Here is a 27,851-nt window from a genome sequence, read left to right as displayed (position 1 = left end):
AGGGAGAGGGAGAGATCTTCCACGTGCTGGTTCACTCCCAGAAGCCCATAGCGGCCAGGACTGGGCCAGGCTGAAGTCAGGAGCCTGGAATATCGTCTAGGTTTTCCTCGTGGCTGCCGCAGGAAGCTGGAGTTGGGAGCAGAGCTGAGACTTGAACCCAGGCAGTCGGCGTCGGAGGAGGTTCAGGAGCAGCATCTGAGCCTCCGTGCCCAGCGCCTGCCCCATATTTCTGACTTCTAGCACACACAGCTGAGGTCTCGGGCGACCTGCTTTCGCAGTGTTGGAGATCCAGCTTGACCGCTTCTGTCCACTCTTTGTGGTGGCTGTCCGTGGTCACCGCCGGAGTGTCTGTGCCTGGCCGTGTCGCAGTGGGGCCGTGTCTGCAGACGCGTGGCAGAGCCTCCTGAGGAGCTGCCCGAGGGCCGGCCAGCCAGGGGAATGTCCTGCGTCTGATTCTTTGGAGGCGTCTTGGGTGTGGCGGCCTGGTTCTGGCCCTTGGCACCTGCAGTCCAGTGGAGGACAAATGGTGGCTGACAGAGACCGTGCAGCACGGGTGGTGCTGCTCGCAGTGCATCCACAACCACTGATGGGGGGCCCGACCTCTCTGTGGGGGCGTTGTGTCCCTGGAGCTGTCCCCTGTGCCCAGCGCACCCCTCAGCTTAGCCTCTGTCCCCTCCCTCCCAACGCCCCTGCCTCTCTGAGCAGAGCACAAAGGCCCGCCTCCTCCCCAGGCCCTCGCTCTCCGGTCCCTCAGCGCTGGCCCTCCGCTCTCCTGCTCATGTAAGGCTGTGAGGTTGTGCTCTCAGCTGAAAGCCTCCGGGTGGTGCTCTGAGGCAGTCAGTAAGAGGCGGGCCAGCACCGCGGTGCAGTGGTTCAGCCGCGACCCGCAGTGCCATCATTGCGTCTCAGAGCATCAGTGCAGGTCGCAGCGGCTGTGCTGGCCCTCCGGCTCCCTGCTGTGGCCTGGGAGAGCAGTGGCAGATGGCCCGAGGGCTTGGGCCCCTGCGCCCACGTGGGAGGCCTGGATGGAGTTTCTGGCTCCTGGCTTCAGGCAGCCGTTGATGGAGTTAACCAGCAGCTAGAAGGTTCTTTCCCGTCTCTCCCTCCATGTGGCTCTGCCTTTCTAGTAAGTAAAATAAATCTCAAAAAAAGGCAAGCAAACCAAAGAGCCGGATGTGAAAACTCGGGTATCGCTGAAGCAGGATCATGCTTAAGCCTTGTCGCTCCCCGTCTTCGTGGAGGAATGGCACAGGACCCTGCACTGTTCTTTCGTCTGCTCGGCCCTCCCCGGGTTTGCTGCTGGTTCTTCCCGGGTTGGCTACCGACCCTTCCACCTCCGTGGAAGGGCAGTTCCCCCTAGCCACTTTCCCCACTTCCGCGGGGGAGCGGCACACCGCCAGCCGGCTCTCTCGGGGGCTGCTCAGGTGTTCCTTCAGATAGATGTTCCCTGTGCATGTTGTCTCTCTCCTCCTTTATAGTCCTCTTCCACCAATCCCAACTCTGCTACCCACACGCCGAGCACGCTGCTCTCCTCCAATCAGGAGCAGGTCCTGCTGTTTATTGGTTGAACTGGAGGCAGCTGTGTAGAAGCTGTTTCTCCCTTCTCAGCGCCATATTGTGGGAGAGCAGATGCATAGAATAAGTCTTAATTCGAGTAACAGTCTAGTCCGAGTTGCTCCCCACAAGCCTATTTTTAGTGTCATGACTTTGGAAAGCACTGGGATGAACAGCCGGCCTGCGTGACTGTAGCATGTGGGAGGGCTGCTGTGGCCAAAGTGCCAGGTGCTTGTGTGGCCGTGTTTCCTGTCTCCAACCCCGGGTCCTGTCCAGGAGCATTCCCCAGCCTGCGCCCTGCCCCCCGCAGCCCCCGCCTGCTGTCACAGCGCTCCCCCCAGCTAGGCTTGGGTTTTAGTCAGGCTTCTCTTTAGATAGTCACAGACTCCTGTCATAAAATATTTATTCATTTTTTTAAAGATTTATTTATTTGAAAGAGTTACACAGAGAGAGAAGGAGAGGCAGAGAGAGAGAGGTTTTCCATCCACTGGTTCACTCCTCAGATGGCCTCAACGGCCGGAGCTGTGCTGATCCGAAGCCAGGAGCCAGGAGCCTGGAGCCTCTTCCAGGTCTCCCACGTGGGTGCAGGGACCCAAGGACTTGGGCCATCTTCTACTGCTTTCCCAGGCCATAGCAGAGAGCTGGATCAGAAGTGGAACAGCCAGGACTCGAACCGGCACCCATATGGGATGCCAGCACTGCAGGCAACAGCTTTACCCACTATACCACATCACCAGCCCCCATTTAAAACTTTAAAAGTAACATGTTGTCTTTCTAGGTGGGACTTGTTCACCTTGTTAAGGCTTTTTTCCCCTTGTTCAGGGGAAAATTTATTTCCCTTTATTTGAAAATCAGAGAGAGATCTTCCATCTGCTGGTTCACTCCCCAGATGGCCAGGCCTGGGGCAGGCTGAAGCCAGGAGCACCATCTGGGAAGGTCCCATGTGGGTGTCAGGGACCGGCTACCTGAGCCATTCCTCACCTCCTGCATCCCCGGGTGTGTGCTAGTAGGGAGTTGAGATTTGAATCCGGGGACGCTGATATGAGGTGTGGGCATTTTAACCACAGCTCCAAATGCCTGCCCCATGAAATGTTTTTTATTAAGAACGGATATTCGATTCATCAAGCATCTTTTTAGTGTTTAATATCCGTTTTTGAACATAAAAGCTGAACTTCATTAAGTTCACAATGTTTTAAGACTTAGTTATTCATTTGAAAGGTGGAGTTATAGAGAGGCAGAGGCGGAGAGAGACAGAGGTCTTCATCCACTGGTTCACTCGCCAAATGGCCTCAATGGCCAGAACTGGGCCAGTCTCAAGCCAGGAGCCAGGAGCTTCTTCCGGGTCTCCCATGCGGGTGCAGGGCCCAAGGACCTGGGCCATCTTCCACTGCTTTCCCAAGCCACAGCAGAGAGCTGGATTGGAAGAGGAGCAGCCAGGACTTGAACTGGTGCCCATATGGGATGTCGGCACCACAGGTGGGGGGCCTAGCCCGCCGCACCAGAGTGCCGGCCCCACTGCCAACTTTTTTATCATAGAAACAGAGGCAGAGGAGCAGCACTGGGACCCGGTGGGAGCAGGCAGGCTGTGCTGCAGCGGTTCTGAAACCCCACCAGGGACAGGCCTCCTTACCGGGAGAGCCGGAGCCGCGGTGAGGCTGTTACCTAGTGCGAGTGCTGGCGAGGTTTGCGGGCAGCATGGCTGTGGCCTAGGTGGTGGTGGCGGGGTCACTGGCTCACAGCTCTGAATCGCGTGTGTCCTGGGACCTAGTCGTCTGTACGTCCTCCAGTCCCCACCGTGGGGTGAGTGGGGGTCTCTGGGTACAGATCCTCCGTGGCATGGCTGGGGTTCTCGTCGTAAGGGTACTGCTGCCTTCGTCCTTCCTTCTTGTTGCCGGGGAGACTCCGCCCTGCTGGCATCGTCTGCAGAACAGGGGTGGCACGTCCTCCCTGACGGGGCCTCTGGTCATGCCCATCTCCACACAGCCCGTGGGAGGTCCTGGGGTGCCTCCCTGGGACTGTCCCGCAGGCATTTGTTCCTGCGGCCAGATGTCAGTCCAGGGCTCAGGCCAGGTGCATGGTGACGGCTGTGTTGGTTTCCACAGCGGTCCTCCCGAGTGGGGCCTATGGGTTTGTACAAGGAAAAGTTTCTAATATGAGCCTATACGGGCAACTGCAGGGAAGTCGGTTCAACACTGGATTATAAGTGGTGTCCTGGTTCAGTGCTGTGGTCAGAGAGGGCTCCAAGCAGGGCTTGGTCCAGGCTACAGGGGCCCTCGTCGTGTGCCTGTTCTGTGTGTGGACACCGGTGGGCAGCTGTGTGGGGCTTAGCGGTGGACTGGCTTGCTCTGGCTGCCAGCAGGTTGGCTCCCTGGGGCATTATTGTGGACAGAGAAGGGTTTGAAGCATTTATTTACCTGTTGACCGACTGAGTGATTTGAGAGGCAGAGAGATGGAGAGCGCGCTGCCATCTGCTGTTTGACTCCTCGGGGCTGCAGTGGCCTGCTGTGCTGGGCCAGGAACTGGGGATGCGGTCCAGGCCTCCCACATGGGTGGCAGAGACCCAGGGGCTGGAGTCAGGAGCGGGCACTCAGATGTGGGCCAGGGGCAGCTGAGCTGCTGTCCTCACTGCCCTGAGGCTTTTCAAGGGACAGCTCCCACCACCCCAGCCCAGCCTCCGAGAGCCTGCGTCCAGGGGCCAGCCCAGCCCAGCCCAGCCTCCGAGAGCCTGCGTCCAGGGGCCGGCCCAGCCCAGCCCAGCTTCCGAGAGCCTGCGTCCAGTGGAGAGGGAGCAGGCGTGATGGCCACTGGGTCTCACCTCTCAGATGGCAGGTGTCTGGCAGGGCACAGAACCACGGGTCAGAGTGGGGCAGGGTGTCAATGAGGGGCAGTGGACGGGCTCTGGGCTTGGGCTGGCTGTGCCAAGCAGCAGGAGGTGGGTCCTGGGCTCCGTCCCCAGCTGCCTTCCAGCCGCTGGAGCCTGTCGGTCTGCCCGGGTGCCGTCCTCACTGACTTCTAGGCCTGTGCCTGCAAGCTGTGCTGAGGGAGAGGAGCTCTGAAGGGAGCGTTCCTGTGCACACTCCCCTCCCCCAGGTTCCCCAGGCCAGGAGGGTGGGCCTGCAGGCCACTCAGAGGCCAAGGCTTGGCCAGCTGTGTCCGTGTCTGCCTCCCATGCAGCCGCCTGGCCCCTGGTCCTCCTGGGCCAGCCCTGCACTGGAGTCGCACACACGCCGCCTCCCTCTCGGGGCCCCGGGAGTCTTGCAGGCACAAGGAAGCGACTGTGTGGCTGTAACAGGCCGCGGCACCGCTGGTGTCCGGTGCCGAGCGGTCAGATGAGTGTCGGCTCCTCATCGCTGTTTCCCTTCTTCAGGAATGTTCCGTTTGGCTGCTGTGCACTGGCCACTCCTGCACACCTTTCCTTCCGAGGTGACCACCTCAGCTACTGGACTCGGAGGCTCAAGCCACCAGGCACGGTGGCCAGAGCGCCATGGACCCCCGCTCCGGCAGGCGTGGTTGTCATGGGACCAGGGCACCTCGCGGTGCGCGGCTGGCACTCTTCACGCCCCCTGGCCGAGGACTCCGTGGTGGAGAAGTCCCTCAAGTCCCTCAAGGACAAGAACAAGAAGCTGGAGGAGGGCGGCCCCGTGTACAGCCCCCCGGCACAGGCGCTGCAGAGGAAGTCCATCGGGCAGAAGGTCCTGGACGAGCTGAAGCACTACTACCACGGCTTCCGCCTGCTCTGGATCGACACCAAGATCGCCGCGCGCACGCTCTGGCGCATCCTCAACGGCCACACCCTCACCCGCCGGGAGCGCAGGCAGGTAATGGGGACACACCAGGCGGCCGCACCTGTGTCGGCGCGCCTGCTGCGTCTGGGAAGAAAGTCAGGAAGATGCGGCAGAGTGAGCTCCCCGAGACCGGGCGGGCTCTGTGGGGCAGGGCTCTGCCTTTCCCTCGTGCCTTGAGGCCTGGCCTGGGCTGGCGTGTGTCCCTTTGTAAGTTTTTATTTATTTATTTGCAAGGCAGAGCAACAGAGAGAGAGAGAAGGAGAGAGAGAGAGAGAGAGCTTCCATCCTCTGGTGTACTCCCAGATGGCAGCAGTGTGAAGTCTGGACCAGGCAGAGGCCAGGCACCAAGAACGCCACCCTGGTCTCCCACGTGGGCGGCGGGACGCGCTGCCCAACCCAAGTTGTCGTTCCCCGTTGCCTTCCCAGGCACTAGCAGGAAGCTGGATTGGAAGCAGGGTCTCTCTGGGACTCAGATAGGCACCTCCACCGGGGGCAGCAGTGAGCGCCACGTTGGACGAGGGTCCTGTGGCCCAGGCAGCCCGGCAGTGCCCTCCCCAGGAGCGCTTCCGGCCTCGTGGCTGCATGCAGCCCTGCGCTGGGGCCTCTGCCCGGAGCTCCAGTTGCCACCCACACCCCGCAGTTTCTGCGGACTGTGCGTTTTCCTTCTTGTTATTTTAAAGATTTACTTATCAGAATGGCAGAGTTACAGGGAGGGAGGGAGAGAGTCAGAGGTCTTCCGTCTGCTGGTGCACTCCACAAATGACTGCAACAGCCAAGTCTGGGCCAGGCCAAAGCCAGGAGCTTCCTCCAGGTCTCCCACGCAGGTGCAGGGGACCAAGCACTTGGGCCATCCTCTGCTGCTTTCCCAGGCCACGGCAGGGAGCTGGATTGGAAGTGGAGCCGCTGGAACTTGGTCCTGCACTCGTGGAATGCCAGGGTCACAGGTGCTACCCGCTGTGCCACACTGGCATGCACACTAAACCAAGCTCCTGGGCGTCTCCTTTGTGCCACCCTTCCCCGGCACTCGGGCCGGAAGTCTTAGAGACAACCAACACTCAGTATCTCCCACAGCCTGTAGCCGATTCCCAGACTGTTAATGCATCTGAGACTAGGCAGGGATGTGACAGGGCCTCCGCACTGCAGGCAGCGTGGGGGCGTGGCCTAGGGTCGCGACTCCAGGGGGGATTCCCGGCTCCCATGTTGGAGAGCCTGGACCCAGTCTGTCTCTGGCTCCTGACGCGGGCTTATTTACGTGTGTGGAAGTCAGAGTTGGCCCGGGGTGGGCGAGATCTCCCAACCACTGCTTCGCTCCCCGATGGCTGCAACACCGGTGCTGCTGCCTTTTTTTTTTTTTTTTTTTTTTTTTTTTTGGACAGGCAGAGTTAGTGAGACAGAGAGAAAGGCCTTCCTTTTTCCGTTGGTTCACCCCCAATGGCCGCCACGATCCAAAGCCAGGAGCCAGGTGCTTCTCCTGCTCTCCCATGGGGTGCAGGGGCCAAGCACTGGGGCCATCCTCCACTGCACTCCCTGGCCACAGCAGAGAGCTGGCCTGGAAGAGGGGCAACCGGGACAGAATCCAGTACCCCGACTGGGACTAGAACCCGGTGTGCTGGCGCCACAGGCAAAGGATTAGCCTAGTGAGCCATGGTGTCGGCCTTTTTTTTTTTTTTTTTTTTTTTAAGATTTATTTGGGGCTGGTGTCATGGCGTAGCAGGTAAAGCTGTCACATCTGATGCCGGCATCCCATGTAAGTGCAAGTTCAAGTCCCGGCTGCTCCACTTCCTGCCCAGCTCCCTGCTAGTGCACCTGAGAAAGAAGCAGAAGATGGCCCAGGTCCTTGGGCCCCTGCACCCACATGGGAGACCTGGAAGAGGCTCCTGGCTCCTGGCTTGGGCCTGGCCCAGTACCGGCCAGTGTGGCCATCTGGGGGGGGAACCAGCCTTTCAAATAAATAAATAAAATCTTCAAAAAAAAAGAGAGAGAGAGAGTTGGTGTGGTTCTCTGCCTCTGGGCAGGCAGGAGGAGTGTGCAGGCCCCCGCCCTCGCCCGGCCCGCCCCCTGATGCCTGCCCCTCTCCAGTTTCTCCGCATCTGCGCTGACCTCTTCCGCCTGGTCCCCTTCCTCGTCTTCGTGGTGGTGCCATTCATGGAGTTCCTGCTGCCCGTGGCTGTGAAGCTCTTCCCCAACATGCTGCCATCCACGTTCGAGACGCAGTCCATCAAGGTGAGCCGCTGCGGCCGCGCTGCTCGGGCTGAGGCTTCTAGAAGCTTCCTTCTCAGTGGCCATGGGTTCAGCTTTGCTAGCTCTTGTCTGCGGCTGATCAGGAAGACGTTTCTAAAAATGACAGCACTCTTTCAGAGAGCCAGTCCTGCCGCATGTGCCGTCAGCAAACCTGCGGCTCTCGCCAGGGCCCGTGGCTGCTCTTGACGCCCGGCGGGGGGAGGCGGGGGGCTTCAGCCCCGAGGCCCAAAGCGTTGCTGTCTGCCCGTAGAGAGACAGAATGCCAGGGTCACAGGTGTTACCCACTGTGCCGCACCGGCGTGCACACTAAACCAAGCTGGCCTGGCTGAGAGGGCGCGTTGTTGGTGGCCTGATGTGTGTGTGACGGGGGGAGGGGCCCGCTGACTGAGCTGTCCCTGTGGTGATGCCGGGAGTCAGTGCCCTGTCCTGTGGTGATGCCGGGAGTCAGTGCCCTGTCCTGTGGTGATGCCGGGAGTGCACTCTGTCCTGTGGTGATGCCGGGAGTCAGTGCCCTGTCCTGTGGTGATGCCGGAGTCAGTGCCCTGTCCTGTGGTGATGCCGGAGTCAGTGTCCTGTCCTGTGGTGATGCCGGAGTCAGTGCCCTGTCCTGTGGTGATGCCGGGAGTGCACTCTGTCCTGTGGTGATGCCGGGAGTCAGTGCCCTGTCCTGTGGTGATGCCGGGAGTGCACTCTGTCCTGTGGTGATGCCGGGAGTCAGTGCCCTGTCCTGTGGTGATGCCGGGAGTGCACTCTGTCCTGTGGTGATGCCGGGAGTGCACTCTGTCCTGTGGTGATGCCGGAGTCAGTGCCCTGTCCTGTGGTGATGCCGGAGTCAGTGCGCTCTGCCCCGCAGGAGGAGAGGCTGAAGAAGCAGCTGCGGGTCAAGCTGGAGCTGGCCAAGTTCCTCCAGGACACCATCGAGGAGATGGCACTCAAGAACAAGGCGGCCAAGGGCAGCGCCGCCAAGGACTTCTCCGCCTTCTTCCAGAAGGTGCTGTGCTGCCGCGGGCGCTGTGTGTCGGGATGCGCCCCGTGCACCCTCCTGAGGGGAGCCTGAGGGGCTGGGCAGGTGGGGGGCCTCTGGGGGTGAGGAGGGCTGGGCAGGTGGGGGGCCTCGGGGGTGAGGAGGGCTGGGCAGGTGGGGGGCCTCTGGGGGTGAGGAGGCCTGGGCAGGTGGGGGGCCTCGGGGGTGAGGAGGGCTGGGCAGGTGGGGGGCCTCTGGGGGTGAGGAGGCCTGGGCAGGTGGGGGGCCTCTGGGGGTGAGGAGGGCTGGGCAGGTGGGGGCCTCTGGGGGTGAGGAGGCCTGGGCAGGTGGGGGGCCTCGGGGGTGAGGAGGGCTGGGCAGGTGGGGGGCCTCGGGGGTGAGGAGGCCTGGGCAGGTGGGGGGCCTCTGGGGGTGAGGAGGGCTGGGCAGGTGGGGGGAGGCGCCCCCTCTGGAGGCAGGAGGCAGACCCAAGGTCTTTCAGGTGCTGTGTGGTGCTGTCGGCTGAAAGGGAGTCATTTGCACAGCCACAGGCCGAGAGCATTGCCGTCGGCCCTTTAGGGACGTGTGGAGACACTGTCCATGGCTGCGGTGGGCGCGCAGTGGGTCTGCAGGGGAGCACCGTTTCCTGCTGCTGTGGCTGCTGTCTCCCGAGAAGGTCCAGCTCACGGCCCACTGGGTGCGGCACGCACCTGCCCCTGCTGACACTCCTGGAACTGTGCCAGCTGGTGGTGTCTGCAGTGTGGGCTGACCTCCTGGGGGATGGACGGGTCCTCCCCCCCGGTCCTCCACAGTGGACCGTCCCAGCCCAGCTCGTCCATGCGCCCTGAGCTGAGGGGTTCCACCCCTTCCTGGGGGCCCAAGAAAGGAGGCAGCAGGCCAGGAGCTTGACATGGCCTGCACTTGGTGGCCCCTGCCATCGTGCAGGTGGGAGGTGCAGAGTGCACGGGGGTGCCCGCTTCCCACCACTGACCAGACACACCACACAGCACAGGGTACCCGCTTCCCACTGCTGACAGATGGGCCCCAGACACAGCACAGGGTACCCGCTTCCCACTGCTGACAGATGGCCCCCAGACACAGCACAGGGTGCCCGCTTCCCACTGCTGACACAGATGGGCCCCAGACACAGCACAGGGTGCCCACTTCCCACTGCTGACAGACGGGGCCCAGACACAGCACAGGGTGCCCACTTCCCACTGCTGACACAGATGGGCCACAGACACAGCACAGGGTGCCCACTTCCCACTGCTGACAGACGGGGCCCAGACACAGCACAGGGTGCCCACTTCCCACTGCTGGCAGATGGCCACCAGACATAGCACAGGGTGCCCACTTCCCACTGCTGACACAGACAGGGCCCAGACACAGCACAGGGTGCCCGCTTTGCACTGCTGGCAGACAGGCCCCAGACACAGCACAGGGTGCCCACTTCCCACTGCTGACAGACGGGGCCCAGACACAGCACAGGGTACCCGCTTCCCACTGCTGACAGACGGGACCCAGACACAGCACAGGGTGCCCGCTTCCCACTGCTGACAGACGGGGCCCAGACACAGCACAGGGTGCCCACTTCCCACTGCTGACAGACGGGGCCCAGACACAGCACAGGGTGCCCACTTCCCACTGCTGACAGACGGGGTCCAGACACAGCACAGGGTGCCCACTTCCCACTGCTGACAGATGGCCCCCAGACATAGCACAGGGTGCCCACTTCCCACTGCTGACAGACGGGGCCCAGACACAGCACAGGGTGCCCACTTCCCACCACTGACACAGACAGGGCCCAGACACAGCACAGGGTGCCCGCTTCCCACTGCTGGCAGACAGGCCCCAGACACAGCACAGGGTGCCCACTTCCCACTGCTGACAGACGAGACCCAGACACAGCACAGGGTGCCCGCTTCCCACTGCTGACAGACGGGGCCCAGACACAGCACAGGGTGCCCACTTCCCACTGCTGACAGACGGGGCCCAGACACAGCACAGGGTGCCCGCTTCCCAAGCTGACACAGATGACCCCCAGACACAGCACAGGGTGCCCACTACCCACTGCTGACCAGATGACCCCCAGACACAGCACAGGGTGCCCACTTCCCACTGCTGACAGATGGGGCCCAGACACAGCACAGGGTGCCCACTTCCCACTGCTGACCAGATGACCCCCAGACACAGCACAGGGTGCCCACTTCCCACTGCTGACAGACGGGGCCCAGACACAGCACAGGGTGCCCGCTTCCCACTGCTGACAGATGGGCCCCAGACACAGCACAGGGTGCCCACTTCCCACTGCTGACCAGATGACCCCCAGACACAGCACAGGGTGCCCACTTCCCACCACTGACACAGACAGGGCCCAGACACAGCACAGGGTGCCCGCTTCCCACTGCTGGCAGACGGGGCCCAGACACAGCACAGGGTGCCCACTTCCCACTGCTGACAGATGGCCCCCAGACACAGCACAGGGTGCCCACTTCCCACTGCTGGCAGACGGGGCCCAGACACAGCACAGGGTGCCCACTTCCCACTGCTAACACACAGGGCTCAGACACAGCACAGGGTGCCCGCTTCCCACTGCTGACAGACGGGGCCCAGACAAGGCACAGGGTGCCCACTTCCCACTGCTAACACACAGGGCCCAGACACAGCACAGGGTGCCCGCTTCCCACCACTGACACAGACAGGGCCCAGACACAGCACAGGGTGCCCACTTCCCACTGCTGACCAGATGGACCCCAGATACAGCACAGGGTGCCCACTTCCCACCACTGACACAGACAGGGCCCAGACACAGCACAGGGTGCCCACTTCCCACTGCTAACAGACAGGGCCCAGACACAGCACAGGGTGCCCACTTCCCACTGCTGACCAGATGGGCCCCAGACACAGCACAGGGTGCCCACTTCCCACCACTGACACAGACAGGGCCCAGACACAGCACAGGGTGCCCACTTCCCACTGCTAACAGACGGGGCCCAGACACAGCACAGGGTGCCCACTTCCCACTGCTGGCAGACGGGGCCCAGACACAGCACAGGGTGTCCGCTTCCCACTGCTGACAGACGGGGCCCAGACACAGCACAGGGTGCCTGCTTCCCACTGCTAACACACAGGGCCCAGACACAGCACAGGGTGCCCACTTCCCACTGCTGGCAGACGGGGCCCAGACACAGCACAGGGTGCCCACTTCCCACTGCTGACAGACGGGGTCCAGACACAGCACAGGGTGCCCACTTCCCACCACTGACACAGACAGGGCCCAGACACAGCACAGGGTGCCCGCTTCCCACTGCTGGCAGACAGGGCCCAGACACAGCACAGGGTGCCCACTTCCCACTGCTGACAGACGGGGCCCAGACACAGCACAGGGTGCCCACTTCCCACTGCTGACCAGATGGGCCCCAGACACAGCACAGGGTGCCCACTTCCCACTGCTGACCAGATGACCCCCAGACACAGCACAGGGTGCCCACTTCCCACCACTGACACAGACAGGGCCCAGACACAGCACAGGGTGCCCGCTTCCCACTGCTGACCAGATGGGCCCCAGACACAGCACAGGGTGCCCACTTCCCACCACTGACACAGACAGGGCCCAGACACAGCACAGGGTGCCCACTTCCCACTGCTGACACAGACAGGGTCCAGACACAGCACAGGGTGCCCACTTCCCACTGCTGGCAGACGGGGCCCAGACACAGCACAGGGTGCCCACTTCCCACTGCTATTAGACGGGGTCCAGACACAGCACAGGGTGCCCACTTCCCACTGCTGGCAGACGGGGCCCAGACACAGCACAGGGTGCCCACTTCCCACTGCTGACAGACGGGGCCCAGACACAGCACAGGGTGCCCACTTCCCACTGCTAACACACAGGGCCCCAGACACAGCACAGGGTGCCCACTTCCCACTGCTAACACACAGGGCCCAGACACAGCACAGGGTGCCCGCTTCCCACCACTGACACAGACAGGGCCCAGACACAGCACAGGGTGCCCACTTCCCACTGCTGGCAGACGGGGCCCAGACACAGCACAGGGTGCCCACTTCCCACTGCTGGCAGACGGGGCCCAGACACAGCACAGGGTGCCCACTTCCCACTGCTAACAGACGGGGCCCAGACACAGCACAGGGTGCCCACTTCCCACTGCTAACACACAGGGCCCCAGACACAGCACAGGGTCCTGCTTCCCACTGCTAACACACAGGGCCCAGACACAGCACAGGGTTCCCACTTCCCACTGCTGACCAGATGGACCCCAGATACAGCACAGGGTGCCCACTTCCCACCACTGACACAGACAGGGCCCAGACACAGCACAGGGTGCCCGCTTCCCACTGCTGACAGACGGGGCCCAGACACAGCACAGGGTGCCCACTTCCCACTGCTGACCAGATGACCCCCAGACACAGCACAGGGTGCCCACTTCCCACTGCTGACCAGATGACCCCCAGACACAGCACAGGGTGCCCACTTCCCACCACTGACACAGACAGGGCCCAGACACAGCACAGGGTGCCCGCTTCCCACTGCTGACCAGATGGGCCCCAGACACAGCACAGGGTGCCCACTTCCCACCACTGACACAGACAGGGCCCAGACACAGCACAGGGTGCCCACTTCCCACTGCTGACACAGACAGGGTCCAGACACAGCACAGGGTGCCCACTTCCCACTGCTGGCAGACGGGGCCCAGACACAGCACAGGGTGCCCACTTCCCACTGCTGGCAGATGGCCACCAGACATAGCACAGGGTGCCCGCTTCCCACTGCTGACACAGACAGGGCCCAGACACAGCACAGGGTGCCCGCTTTGCACTGCTGGCAGACAGGCCCCAGACACAGCACAGGGTGCCCACTTCCCACTGCTGACAGACGGGGCCCAGACACAGCACAGGGTGCTCGCTTCCCACTGCTGACAGACGGGACCCAAACACAGCACAGGGTGCCCGCTTCCCACTGCTGACAGACGGGGCCCAGACACAGCACAGGGTGCCCACTTCCCACTGCTATCAGACGGGGTCCAGACACAGCACAGGGTGCCCGCTTTGCACTGCTGGCAGACAGGCCCCAGACACAGCACAGGGTGCCCACTTCCCACTGCTGACAGATGGCCCCCAGACACAGCACAGGGTGCCCACTTCCCACTGCTGACAGACGGGGCGCCGACACAGCACAGGGTGCCTGCTTCCCACTGCTAACACACAGGGCCCAGACACAGCACAGGGTGCCCACTTCCCACTGCTGGCAGACGGGGCCCAGACACAGCACAGGGTGCCCGCTTCCCACTGCTGACAGACGGGGCCCAGACACAGCACAGGGTGCCCACTTCCCACTGCTATCAGACGGGGTCCAGACACAGCACAGGGTGCCCGCTTTGCACTGCTGGCAGACAGGCCCCAGACACAGCACAGGGTGCCCACTTCCCACTGCTGACAGATGGCCCCCAGACACAGCACAGGGTGCCCGCTTCCCACTGCTGACAGACGGGGCGCCGACACAGCACAGGGTGCCTGCTTCCCACTGCTAACACACAGGGCCCAGACACAGCACAGGGTGCCCACTACCCACTGCTGGCAGACGGGGCCCAGACACAGCACAGGGTGCCCACTTCCCACTGCTGGCAGACGGGGCCCAGACACAGCACAGGGTGCCCGCTTCCCACTGCTGACAGACGGGGCTCAGACACAGCACAGGGTGCCCACTTCCCACTGCTATCAGACGGGGTCCAGAGACAGCACAGGGTGCCCGCTTCCCACCACTGACACAGACAGGGCCCAGACACAGCACAGGGTGCCCACTTCCCACTGCTAACAGACGGGGCCCAGACACAGCACAGGGTGCCCACTTCCCACTGCTGGCAGACGGGGCCCAGACACAGCACAGGGTGTCCGCTTCCCACTGCTGACAGACGGGGCCCAGACACAGCACAGGGTGCCTGCTTCCCACTGCTAACACACAGGGCCCAGACACAGCACAGGGTGCCCACTTCCCACTGCTGACCAGACGGGGCCCAGACACAGCACAGGGTGCCCACTTCCCACTGCTGACAGACGGGGTCCAGACACAGCACAGGGTGCCCACTTCCCACCACTGACACAGACAGGGCCCAGACACAGCACAGGGTGCCCGCTTCCCACTGCTGGCAGACAGGGCCCAGACACAGCACAGGGTGCCCACTTCCCACTGCTGACAGACGGGGCCCAGACACAGCACAGGGTGCTCGCTTCCCACTGCTGACTGACGGGGTCCAGACACAGCACAGGGTGCCCACTTCCCACTGCTGACAGACGGGGCCCAGACACAGCACAGGGTGCCCACTTCCCACTGCTGACCAGATGGGCCCCAGACACAGCACAGGGTGCCCACTTCCCACTGCTGACCAGATGACCCCCAGACACAGCACAGGGTGCCCACTTCCCACCACTGACACAGACAGGGCCCAGACACAGCACAGGGTGCCCACTTCCCACTGCTGACACAGACAGGGTCCAGACACAGCACAGGGTGCCCACTTCCCACTGCTGGCAGACGGGGCCCAGACACAGCACAGGGTGCCCACTTCCCACTGCTATTAGACGGGGTCCAGACACAGCACAGGGTGCCCACTTCCCACTGCTGGCAGACGGGGCCCAGACACAGCACAGGGTGCCCACTTCCCACTGCTGACAGACGGGGCCCAGACACAGCACAGGGTGCCCACTTCCCACTGCTAACACACAGGGCCCCAGACACAGCACAGGGTGCCCACTTCCCACTGCTAACACACAGGGCCCAGACACAGCACAGGGTGCCCGCTTCCCACCACTGACACAGACAGGGCCCAGACACAGCACAGGGTGCCCACTTCCCACTGCTGGCAGACGGGGCCCAGACACAGCACAGGGTGCCCACTTCCCACTGCTATTAGACGGGGTCCAGACACAGCACAGGGTGCCCACTTCCCACTGCTGGCAGACGGGGCCCAGACACAGCACAGGGTGCCCACTTCCCACTGCTAACAGACGGGGCCCAGACACAGCACCGGGTGCCCACTTCCCACTGCTAACACACAGGGCCCCAGACACAGCACAGGGTGCCTGCTTCCCACTGCTAACACACAGGGCCCAGACACAGCACAGGGTTCCCACTTCCCACTGCTGACCAGATGGACCCCAGATACAGCACAGGGTGCCTGCTTCCCACCACTGACACAGACAGGGCCCAGACAAGGCACAGGGTGCCCGCTTCCCACTGCTGATAGACGGGGCCCAGACACAGCACAGGGTGCCCACTTCCCACTGCTGACCAGATGACCCCCAGACACAGCACAGGGTGCCCACTTCCCACTGCTGACCAGATGACCCCCAGACACAGCACAGGGTGCCCACTTCCCACCACTGACACAGACAGGGCCCAGACACAGCACAGGGTGCCCACTTCCCACTGCTGACACAGACAGGGTCCAGACACAGCACAGGGTGCCCACTTCCCACTGCTGGCAGACGGGGCCCAGACACAGCACAGGGTGCCCACTTCCCACTGCTGGCAGATGGCCACCAGACATAGCACAGGGTGCCCACTTCCCACTGCTGACACAGACAGGGCCCAGACACAGCACAGGGTGCCCGCTTTGCACTGCTGGCAGACAGGCCCCAGACACAGCACAGGGTGCCCACTTCCCACTGCTGACAGACGGGGCCCAGACACAGCACAGGGTGCTCGCTTCCCACTGCTGACAGACGGGACCCAAACACAGCACAGGGTGCCCGCTTCCCACTGCTGACAGACGGGGCCCAGACACAGCACAGGGTGCCCGCTTCCCACTGCTGACAGACGGGGTCCAGACACAGCACAGGGTGCCCGCTTTGCACTGCTGGCAGACAGGCCCCAGACACAGCACAGGGTGCCCACTTCCCACTGCTGACAGACGGGACCCAGACACAGCACAGGGTGCCCACTACCCACTGCTGGCAGACGGGGTCCAGACACAGCACAGGGTGCCCGCTTTGCACTGCTGGCAGACAGGCCCCAGACACAGCACAGGGTGCCCACTTCCCACTGCTGACAGATGGCCCCCAGACACAGCACAGGGTGCCCGCTTCCCACTGCTGACAGACGGGGCGCCGACACAGCACAGGGTGCCTGCTTCCCACTGCTAACACACAGGGCCCAGACACAGCACAGGGTGCCCACTTCCCACTGCTGGCAGACGGGGCCCAGACACAGCACAGGGTGCCCGCTTCCCACTGCTGACAGACGGGGCCCAGACACAGCACAGGGTGCCCACTTCCCACTGCTATCAGACGGGGTCCAGACACAGCACAGGGTACCCGCTTTGCACTGCTGGCAGACAGGCCCCAGACACAGCACAGGGTGCCCACTTCCCACTGCTGACAGATGGCCCCCAGACACAGCACAGGGTGCCCGCTTCCCACTGCTGACAGACGGGGCGCCGACACAGCACAGGGTGCCTGCTTCCCACTGCTGACCAGATGACCCCCAGACACAGCACAGGGTGCCCACTACCCACTGCTGGCAGACGGGGCCCAGACACAGCACAGGGTGCCCACTTCCCACTGCTGGCAGACGGGGCCCAGACACAGCACAGGGTGCCCGCTTCCCACTGCTGACAGACGGGGCCCAGACACAGCACAGGGTGCCCACTTCCCACTGCTATCAGACGGGGTCCAGAGACAGCACAGGGTGCCCGCTTTGCACTGCTGGCAGACAGGCCCCAGACACAGCACAGGGTGCCCACTTCCCACTGCTGGCAGATGGCCCCCAGACACAGCACAGGGTGCCTGCTTCCCACTGCTGACAGACGGGGCGCCGACACAGCACAGGGTGCCTGCTTCCCACTGCTAACACACAGGGCCCAGACACAGCACAGGGTGCCCACTACCCACTGCTGGCAGACGGGGCCCAGACACAGCACAGGGTGCCCACTTCCCACCACTGACACAGACAGGGCCCAGACACAGCACAGGGTGCCCACTTCCCACTGCTGGCAGACGGGGCCCAGACACAGCACAGGGTGCCCGCTTCCCACTGCTGACAGACGGGGCCCAGACACAGCACAGGGTGCCCACTTCCCACTGCTATCAGACGGGGTCCAGACACAGCACAGGGTGCCCGCTTTGCACTGCTGGCAGACAGGCCCCAGACACAGCACAGGGTGCCCACTTCCCACTGCTGACAGATGGCCCCCAGACACAGCACAGGGTGCCCACTTCCCACTGCTGACCAGATGACCCCCAGACACAGCACAGGGTGCCCACTTCCCACTGCTAACACACAGGGCCCAGACACAGCACAGGGTGCCCACTACCCACTGCTGGCAGACGGGGCCCAGACACAGCACAGGGTGCCCACTTCCCACTGCTGACAGACGGGGCCCAGACACAGCACAGGGTGCCCGCTTCCCACTGCTAACAGACAGGGCCCGGACACAGCACAGGGTGCCCACTTCCCACCACTAACACAGACAGGGCCCAGACACAGCACAGGGTGCCCACTTCCCACCACAGACACAGCACAGGGTGCCCACTTCCCACTGCTGACAGACGGGGCCCAGACACAGCACAGGGTGCCCACTTCCCACCACAGACACAGCACAGGGTACCCACTTCCCACTGCTGGCAGACGGGGCCCAGACACAGCGCACAGCAGATTTCGTTGTGGGGCCGGGGCTTGTGCCCACGGCCAGTAGTGAAGGGCAACCCGGGCCTGGTGTGGGGCGGGTGGGGTCCGGAGCCTCTGAGCCTGGTGCCGCTGATTGTTGGCTTCAGGTGTGGGGCCCGAGGCTGTGGAGGGACTCCGGGGGTGCTCACCAGGACACCGTGTTTGACCCTGTGGTCGCTCTGTAGATCCGAGAGACGGGGGAGAGACCCAGCAACGAGGAAATCATGCGCTTTTCCAAACTGTTTGAGGACGAGCTGACCCTGGACAGCCTCACGCGGCCGCAGCTGGTGGCGCTGTGCAAGCTGCTGGAGCTGCAGTCCATCGGCACCAACAACTTCCTGCGCTTCCAGCTCACCATGAGGCTGCGGTCCATCAAGGCCGACGACAAGGTGAGCGCCCAGGCGCCTGCCTCTGCCCGGTTGTAAGCATTCCGGTCCTGTCACTGCTGGGGCGGGACGCGGGAGGAGCCTGCAGGGCTGTGTGTCTACGGGAGGCAGCGTGGCCTCCGTGTTTGTGCATGCGGTGGCTGCTTGGTGGGCCATCGGCTGCGAGGTTGAACGTAGGTTATTGCCCTAGGCCCTTAAGGTGGTGGCCTAAGGGCAGGCATTGGCATGGTGGTGAAGGCCCCGGGCTGCATCCTGTTTTGCAGTGTCTGGGTTTCAGTCCTGCAGGGGCCAGCTCTGGGGGCGGAGCACACCTGGATTGGGGGCCCCAGAGGCCGATCCCTGTCGGGCCCCCTCTCCGTGCCGTGCAGCAGAGGACAGGGGCAGCCAGGTCACGGGATGCCGGTGCGCTCTTCTGAAGGAGGGACCCGCTGGCGCACCCTGGAGGCCACCTGTGGGGCCTTGTTGGCATTTGTCACAGCTGCATACCTGTCTACATTTGTCTCAGAAAGTCTGCTTTCCTAAAAAGATTGATTGATTTGAGAGTTACAGAGAGAGAGAGAGACATCTTCCATCTGTTGGTTCACTCCCCAGATGGCCACAACGGCCAGAGCTGTGCCGATCCAAAGGCAGGAGTCAGGAGCTTCTTCAAGGTCTCCCACGTGGGTGCAGGAGCCCAAGGACCTGGGCCATCCTCTACTGCTTTCCCAGGCCACAGCAGAGAGCTGGATCGGAAGTGGAGCAGCTAGAACTTGAACTGGCACCCATATGGGATGCTGGTGCTACAGGCAATGGCTTTACCCACTATGCCACAGTGCTGGCCCTGGAAAATCTAATTTTTAAAATGGGGTTGGTGTAGGGCCGGTACTGTGGTGTAGTGGGTTAGCCTACCACCTGTGGTGCCTGCATCCCATATGGGTGCTAGTTTGAGTCCTGGCTGCTCCACTTCCAATCCAGCTCTCTGCTGTGGCCTAGGAAATCCATGGAAGATGGCCGGGTCCTTGGGCCCCTGCACCCACGTGGGAGACCCAGAAGAAGCTCCTGCCTCCTGGCTTCAGATTGGCACAGCTCCAGCCTTTGCGGCCATTTTGGGAATGAACTAGTGGATAGAAGATCTCTCTCTCTCTCTCCAACTGCCTTTCAAATAAGTAAATAAATTTTTAATAATAATCATAATAAAAAATAAAACAGGACTGGGGATGCCACCTGTGTCCCCGGCTGGTGAGGAGGCTCGTGGGGTGAGAGGAGCTGTGGAGCCGCCTGGCCCAGACCAGCGGGCCTCTCCGTGTCTCCTCTCTCCTCACTGTCGCTGCCTGTGGGTGTCTGTTCTGCCTTTTCAAATTGGGGTCACCCTGACCTCGGGCAGAGGTGGGGGCGGGGAAGTCCCCTGAGGGTATGGGGCTGAGACAGCTTTAGAACGTGGGGAGTCGGGACCAGACGAGCGCCAGCGCCGCTGTGTCTCAGAGCCGTCCCTGGCCCTCTGCGCTTCCCAAAGCCCTGAGCCTGCCCGTGGTTCTGGTGCCGCGCGCCCAGAGCGGACCCTGCGGGGCCTTGTCTTGGACTTGCAAAGCCCGTTGGGAAAGTCACTTCTGATGGGGCGCTCCTTTCTGTTCCGTCAGCTGCGGCGAGGCGCCCAGCGGCCCCGCCCAGCGGCCTTGCCCAGCGGCCCTGCCCAGCGGCCCTGCCCAGCGGCCCCGCCCAGCGGCCCCGCCCAGCGGCCTTGCCCAGTGGCCACGCCCAGCGGCAATGCGCCCAGCGGCCCCGCCCAGCGGCAATGCGCCCAGCGGCCCCGCCCAGCGGCCACGCCCAGCGGCCACGCCCAGCGGCAATGCGCCCAGCGGCCCCGCCCAGCGGCCTTGCCCAGCGGCCCCGCCCAGCGGCAATGCGCCCAGCGGCCCCGCCCAGCGGCAATGCGCCCAGCGGCCCCGCCCAGCGGCAATGCGCCCAGCGGCCCCGCCCAGCGGCAATTTTCCCAGCGGCCCCGCCCAGCGGCCTTGCCCAGCGGCCTTGCCCAGCGGCCCCGCCCAGCGGCAATGCGCCCAGCGGCCCCGCCCAGCGGCAATGCGCCCAGCGGCCCTGCCCAGCAGCCCCGCCCAGCGGCCCCGCCCAGCGGCCTCGCCCAGCGGCCCCGCCCAGCGGCCCCGCCCAGCGACCCTTGGTGCTCTTTTGCAGCTGATTGCCGAGGAGGGGGTGGACAGCCTGAACGTCAAGGAGCTGCAGGCAGCGTGCCGGGCGCGGGGCATGCGGGCCCTCGGCGTCACGGAAGACCGGCTGCGGGAGCAGCTGAAGCAGGTGCGTGGCCACGCGCTGAGGGCGTGTGGGCGGTTGCCTCCAGCTCCGGGTGGGCGGGCCGGCCCTCGGTCCGCAGGCCCAGGTGCCCCGTGTCCTTCTGCCAGTGGCTGGGCACTGCTCTGCCCTCCATCTGCTTGTGGTGGCTGTGCTTCCGTTTGCTCTGGGTTTGGTTGGCTTCAGAGTGTCGTTTGCTCCTGCTGCCTGCTCCGATGCGGTGGTCACAGTCAGGCCGGCTGAGGTCTGCGTGCTGTGGCCCTGAGCAGTCCCCAGCGCCCGTGGGCTCGGGCCCAGCACATGCTGTCTTCGTCGGCAGCTCGAGCGCCTGCGTCGCAGTGCCAGGTTGTCTGGCGTCCGTGCCTCACATCGGAGGCGCAGGGTTTCAGCCCTACCACGGCCCACGCCCCCCTGCAGCCGCTCCCTCTTCCAGCCCCGCCCCCGTGCTGCAGGGGCCGCGACAGATCCCAGGCAGCGCCTTCTCCGGCCTTCAGCAGGCGCAGTGGGCCGTGAGCAGCTTTGCACAGCTGTGAGCGGGGTTCCCTGCCCGGACCGCTGGGCATCGGCCATGGGAGGCTGTGGCGGGTGGGGCCCCCAGGGGGCGCGCCTGTGCGCCTGCTGCCACGCCGGCCTTCCGCCTCCTCTTGGGTTTCTTCTCGTTTCCCCCGTGTTCAGTCTGAGTGCAAGCGTCGATCCCACCCTTTTTCTCCGTTTGAAGAGTGCCTTGGTGTCACTAGAGTGGCTTGCGACACCGCGTGGCCTGTGGGAGGCCTGCACGTGGTAGATGCAGCGCGCCTCCCCGGCCCCCGGTCATCAGTTTGCCGGGCTGTTGCTGAGTGCAGGGCGTGGCCGTCGCCTGCCTTGGAGGTGTGAGGCGACCGGGCAGACCAGCACCAGGCCCTGCCGGCCTCACCCTGCAGGCGGCGCCCCTCTCCTCCCCGGCCAAACCCAAGCAGCAGCAGAAAGCTCCAGGCGAAAAAGTGGGGTCCCCTCCCGGCGGTGTGGGCAGGCCGTGGGCGAGCTTCCCGGGACACGCGTGTTGGGTTCTAGTGGCTGGACCTTCACTTGCATCAAGAGATCCCCACGTCACTGCTGATCCTGTCCCGAGCCATGTACCTCCCGGACACCCTGTCGCCTGCCGACCAGCTCAAGTCCACGCTGCAGACCCTCCCAGAGAGTGTGGTACGTGCGGGCAGCCCTGGCAGCACCCGGGCCCATGCGTGCACCCACTCCTCTGCCGGCCCTCACGTGGCAGTCGCTCAGCGCCTGGGCAGGTGGGAGACGCGGCGTGGCCAGCATTTGCTGTGCTGTGCCCGTCCTTTCTGCGCTCCCGGGGGTCTGGGCACAGAAGGTGACCCTGGAGTGCGGGGCGGGGGGCGCGGGGGCTGCGCCTCTGGGGCTCGCTCACGGCCTCGCTTCTCTTGGCAGGCCAAGGAAGCCCAGGTGAAGGCAGCGGAGGTGGAAGGCGAGCAGGTGGACAACAAGGCCAAGCTGGAGGCCACGCTGCAGGAGGAGGCGGCCATCCGGCAGGAGCACCGGGAGAGGGAGCTGCGGGAGGCAGCCCAGGCGGCAGAGGCGGTGGTGAGCGGCTGGCTGGGGCCCGAGCCGTCCTGACGCGGCTCCCTGGAATCGGCCCGTGTCCGTGCTGTAGGACCCCCACCTCTGCTTCACTTGTGTTGTCCTTCCGAGTGCAGAGTGGGGTAGGAGTGCCGGGGGCCGGAGCTCAGGAGGGGCTCCCCAGGGAGAGCGCCGCAGAGGACGGCACTGGGCTGTCGCCTTCACTCTTCGTGCCAGTCGGCACCTGGGTTGAGGGTTACCGTGGGGGCCTTCCTACTCCTCAAGCCCTTTGTCCTGGGCTCCCCCAGAGGTGGGCTGCACCTGCTCCTTGAGCACAGAGGCCCTGGTGGGTCACAGGCTCCCTGCGCTGTGCTGGCCCCGGGTGACTGGGTCCATGGTGGACTTAGCCGGCGGTGCTCTGCTGTCAGCCCCCAGGCCCTTAGCCTTGGCCAGCAGCACGCACGCTGTGTGTGGAGCCCGCGGCCAGGCTGCCGAGTAACTGCAGGTGTGCCTCCGGCCTTTCAGAAGGACGTCGAGCCGGAAGGAGTGGAAGCTGCCCCCGGGAGGCCAGAGGCCAAGCTGCAGCCAGAGGCCCCGGATGTGATCCTGCCGTCCGAGGTTCTGAAGGACACTGCACCTGTGCTGGATGGCCTGAAGGTGAGCCGCACCGTTCCGGGGAAGGAGGCCTGGGCTCCTGGCAGCAGGCCAGGGGCGTCCCTGGGCAGCTGGAGCCCTGTGAGTGGGGGCCGGAACAGGCAGCTCCAAGCTTTGGGCACCAGGTCTTGGCGATAAGGCCACTACAGCTTTGGTGCCAGCCCACGGAGGCCCACCTGGTGTCACCTGCCGGGCACCTGTGACATGCGTCGCATCCCGCAGGCACATGCCTTATAGTGCCTCAGCTCCCATCCAGAACCCCCAGCAGGCTCCAGACACGCAGCCCTCAGGGTGCCGTGGGCACAGGAAGAAGGCGGAGCCTGGCAGCCAAGTGGGAGACACACCTGAGCCAGAGGCCACATGTGGCCCAGACAGGAGTGGCCTGCGCGGGGAGGCGCGGGGCACAGCTGAGGGCTCCTGGGCAGGGTGGGTGGGCGGTGCCCTTGCTAGGAGCAGTGCCAGGAGGGGCGGGGGGACCTGTCACAGGGACCTTAGAGGACTGAGGGGCAGGGGCCTAGGTGAGGGCCGCAGGAGAGGCGTCCTCAGGACGGGACCAGGCCCGAGTCCTGTGACGAGCGCAGCGGAGAAAGCCCGCAGCTCCCTGGGGAGGCGAAGCCTCGCGGCAGCCCCTTTGGAACACAGCCCCACACAAGGGAGGGGGGATTCCCGTGCCAAAGGCCCGGGGAAGGCGCATGCCCACCTGCTGAGGGTCCTCAGCCCCACGACAGCCGAGAGCGTGGTCAAGGCTGGAAGAAGGCCAGTGCGGGCGGCACTTCTGGGGATCCTGGCCAAGCTGTCCTTAGCCCCACCCGGCACTTTGCTCACCGAGGGTGGCCGGGAGACGATGGGGGCCGAGCACTCCTCCAGAAGTGGGGTGCTGGGCTGCCAGGGCTCAGACGTAAGGGGCACAGGGTTGGGGTGGGTGGCAGCACAGGCTTCTGGAAGGATCCGCGCGGCCGGCCAGCACGAAGGACAGCCTGTGTGCTCCGGGAAGCAGCTGAGCCCCTCCCCCAGCGAGTCCCCTGGGCTGCAGGGAAGTTCAGAGTCGGCAGGAGGCTCCCCACTCGGGAAGATTCGTGTACTTGAAGAGCCGAGCGACAGGGGGCGATCTTCCCCACTGCTTGCCCTCCCCAGATGGCCACAGCAACCAGGGGTCCTGCTCTCACACGTGCGTGGCCGGGGCCAGCATGCGGGCCGCCTTCCGCTGCCTCCCAGGCGCACGAGCAGGGGCTGGGTCGGCTGACACGGGCTGATGCCGTGACACCCGGGCCCTGAGGGCTTCTCAGAAGCACGAGCCTTTCAGAAGTCACGCGGATGATGTGGTCGTGGGAGAGAAGCTGTGCAGAGCGGGAGAGGCAGGCCCTGCCCCGAGCGAGCGAGCGGGAGAGGCAGGCCCCTGCCCCGAGCAAGTGCACGCCGGCCGTTCCCGCGGGACCTGCCTTGCTCGGAGGTCCCGCGGGTGCTGAGTTTGTGTGAGACCAGCATCGAGGGTCGAAGTTCGTGACGGGCAGGAAAGTGCGTGGAAACACCGTAGCCCGCTTGTTTTGTGGACGGGCGTGGCCTGCACTCATGCATTTGTTCAGAGCATAAGAATCGGCTGCAGGGGCTGGCGCTGTGGCATAAGTCGGTGCCTGCAGTGCCGGCATCATGTGGGCACCGGTTCGGATCCCAGCTGCTCCACTTCCGATCCAGCTCTCTGCTGTGGCCTGGGAAAGCGGTAGAGGATGGCCCAAGTCCTTGGGCTCCTGCACGCATGTGGAAAACCAGGAGGAAGCTCCTGGCTTTGGATTGGCCCAGCGGCCATTGTGGCCATTTGGGGAGTGAACCAGCAGCAGGAAGGTATTTCCCTCTGTCAACTTTGCATTTCAAATAAATAAGTAAATTTCTTTTTTAACAGTGAATTTTAGAATTTTTTTTTAAATTATTTACTTATTTAAGAGTCACAGACAGGGAAAGAGAGAGGGACAGAGGAAGAGAGAGGGAGAGAGAGGAGAGAGGGAGAAGGAGAGAAGGAGGGAGAGAAAGAGAGAGAGAGAGGTCTTCCATTTACTGGTTCAGTCCCCAGATGGCCACAGCAGCTGGAGTGAGCCGATCCAAAGTCAGAAGCCAGGAGCTTCTTCCAGGTCTCCCATGTGGGTACCTAGGACTTGGGCCATCTTCCACTGCTTTCCCAGGCCCATCAGCGGAGAGCTGGATCGGAAGTGGAGCAGGTGGGACTTGAGCTGGCGGCCATATGGGATGCTGGTGCTGCAGGCTGGAGCTTTAGCCCACAGCACCACAACGCTGGTCCTCCAATAAGTAAATCCTAAAAAAGAAAGGAAGTAGAGCAGCCAAGAGTTGAACTGGTGCCTGTGTGGGATGCTGGCGTGGCAGGTGGCAGCTTCACCCCTTGCACTAAAACACCAGCCCTGGGACCAGCGCCGTGGCTCACTTGGCTAATCCTCTGCTTGCGGCGCCGGCATCCCATATGGGCACCGGTTCTAGTCCCAGTTGCCCCTCTTCCAAGCCAGCTCTCTGCTGTGGCCCGGGAAGGCAGTGGAGGATGGCCCAAGTGCCTGGGCCCTGCACACCATGGGAGACCAGGAGAAGCACCTGGCTCCTGGCTTCGGATCGGCGCAGCACTGGCCGTGGTGGCCATTTGGGGAGTGAACCAATGGAAGGAAGACCTTTCTGTCTCTCCCTCTCACTGTCTATAGCTCTACCTGTCAAATTAAAAAAAAAAAAAAACAAAACAAAACAAAACAGCTCCTATTTGTTTTCAAGGTTATTTTATTTATTTGAAAGGCAGAGTTACAGAGAGAGAGATCTTCATCTGCTGGTTCACTTCTCAAATGGCGTCAGGATGGGGCTGAGCCAGGCCAGAGCCAGGAGCCAGAAACTCCATCCAGCTCTCCCGTGTGCGTGGCAGCGGCCCAGGCGCTTGGGCCGTCTTGTGCACCTTCCCAAGCACGTTAGAGGGGCTGGATCAGAAGTGGTCCTCGTGGGGGGGGGGGGTGCCTCAGCGCCAGCCCTCACGGCAGCTCCACTGCACGTGTGTGTCGGTAGTTGACTGCTGTGTCCAGCAGGCCCGGTACGTGGGCGTGAGCTGAGAACGGGTGAGAGAGGACCAGACGCAAGGAGGGAGGGAGGTGTCCCTGCTCTGGGCTCCGCGGCGCACGGAGCCTGCCCGATGGAGGAGCCAGCCACTCCCTCTGCTCACGCCCCGTCTCCCCCCAGGAGGAGGAGATCACCAAGGAGGAGATCGACCTCCTGAGCGACGCCTGCTCCAAGCTGCAGGGGCAGCAGAAGCCCCTGACCCGGGAGAGGGAGGAGCTGGAGCTGCTGAAGGGGGACGTCCAGGACTACAGCGAGGTGGGCACGGCCGCGGGCACTGCAGGGGAGCACCAGTGTGAGCACGGGGTACAGCCGCGGGCACCGCAGGGGAGCACCAGTGTGAGCACGGGGTATAGCCGCGGGCACCGCAGGGGAGCACCAGTGTGAGCACGGGGCTCAGCCGGGGCCAGGGGAGCACCAGTGTGAGCACGGGGTATAGCCGCGGGCACCGCAGGGGAGCACCAGTGTGAGCACGGGGCTCACCGGGGCTGGGGGAGCACCAGTGTGAGCACGGGGTACAGCCGCGGGCACCACAGGGGAGCACCAATGTGAGCACGGGGTACAGCCGTGGGCGCCGCAGGGGAGCACCAGCTGTGAGCGCGGGGTACAGCCGCGGGCACCGCAGGGCAGCACCAGCTGTGAGCACGGGGCTCACCGGGGCGGGGGAGGACCAGCTGTGAGCACGCGGCTCAGCCAGGGTGGGGGGAGCACCAGTGTGAGCACGGGGCTCACCGGGGCGGGGGAGGACCAGCTGTGAGCACGCGGCTCAGCCAGGGTGGGGGGAGCACCAGTGTGAGCACGGGGCTCACCGGGGTGCGTGTGTATTGACTCAGTCGGGAGGCAGAGCGAGCTCCCACCAACGCCCCGGTTTTTCACGAATGCTTGCTGGTGGTTTTCCGCAGCCGCTCTGGCTGGGCCTCTCTGCTCGGGGGTCCACACCCTGCTGTGCAAGTGTCAGGACTGGTGCCACCAGGGTGACTCAGAAGGGGGTGAGGCGCCGCGTGCCGGCAGCTAGCAGCCCCCTCTGTCGATCGCGTTAGGACCTGCAGGAGATCAGGAAGGAGCTCTCCAAGACCGGGGAGGAGAAGTACGTGGAGGAGTCGAAAGCCAGCCAGCGCCTGACGAAGAGGGTGCGGCACATGATCGGGCAGATCGACGGCCTGATCGCGCAGCTGGAGGCGGGGCCGCAGGCCGGCTCGCCGGGCCCCGCCTCGGCCACCTCCACGGGGTGAGTGTTGGGACTGGCGCCCGCCTCCAGGTGCTTTGCCGGGACCTGAGCTCGGGCCTTTCCGACCCGGTTGCCGTGTGGCCGCTGTGCCTGGGTGCCCTCCGCCTGCGGCCCAGGCTCCTTCACTCGCACCTTCTTGGGGTCCTTGTGGTGGTCCTGATGACCTCGTCCACGCCCACCCCCAGCTGTGGGGCCCGCTCCCGCTGCGCCCTCCCCAGGCACACCCCACCGGGCATCCCAGCACGGAGCCAAGCGCCAGCTCTGCCCTAGGGCAAGCGGCCTGGCTGCTGGAGTCCTGTTGCTGCCCCAGGCCCCTGCTCCCGTCACCTCCCTGAGCTTGAGGAAGCAGCGGCCAGGGCCACCACAAGAGGGCTCCCCCGCCCTCGGCGCCCGGGCCGGGGGGGGGGGGGGGCAGACTCGCACG

At 63.9% G+C, this 27,851-nt stretch overlaps 1 protein-coding gene across 1 annotated transcript in view; it reads left to right on the top strand.

Annotated features, from left to right (window-relative positions):
* The window catches only part of LETM1 (leucine zipper and EF-hand containing transmembrane protein 1), a 37,217-nt gene that overhangs the window by 6,853 nt on the left and 2,513 nt on the right, over window positions 1-27,851 (top strand). The window contains exons 3-12 of the mRNA XM_070067967.1: window positions 4,922-5,372; window positions 7,419-7,562; window positions 8,434-8,571; window positions 18,412-18,615; window positions 20,782-20,901; window positions 21,946-22,077; window positions 22,324-22,476; window positions 22,978-23,109; window positions 26,323-26,457; window positions 27,240-27,427. Of these exons, the coding sequence (XP_069924068.1) occupies window positions 4,922-5,372; window positions 7,419-7,562; window positions 8,434-8,571; window positions 18,412-18,615; window positions 20,782-20,901; window positions 21,946-22,077; window positions 22,324-22,476; window positions 22,978-23,109; window positions 26,323-26,457; window positions 27,240-27,427 (1,797 nt within the window). The remainder of the gene's footprint in view (window positions 1-4,921; window positions 5,373-7,418; window positions 7,563-8,433; window positions 8,572-18,411; window positions 18,616-20,781; window positions 20,902-21,945; window positions 22,078-22,323; window positions 22,477-22,977; window positions 23,110-26,322; window positions 26,458-27,239; window positions 27,428-27,851) is intronic.

This window comes from Oryctolagus cuniculus, chromosome 2, assembly GCF_964237555.1.
Source record: "Oryctolagus cuniculus chromosome 2, mOryCun1.1, whole genome shotgun sequence".
Taxonomy (NCBI): Eukaryota; Metazoa; Chordata; class Mammalia; order Lagomorpha; family Leporidae; genus Oryctolagus; species Oryctolagus cuniculus.
The sequence above is the reverse complement of the archived record's forward strand: the minus strand, read 5'-3'. Positions and strand labels throughout refer to the sequence as shown.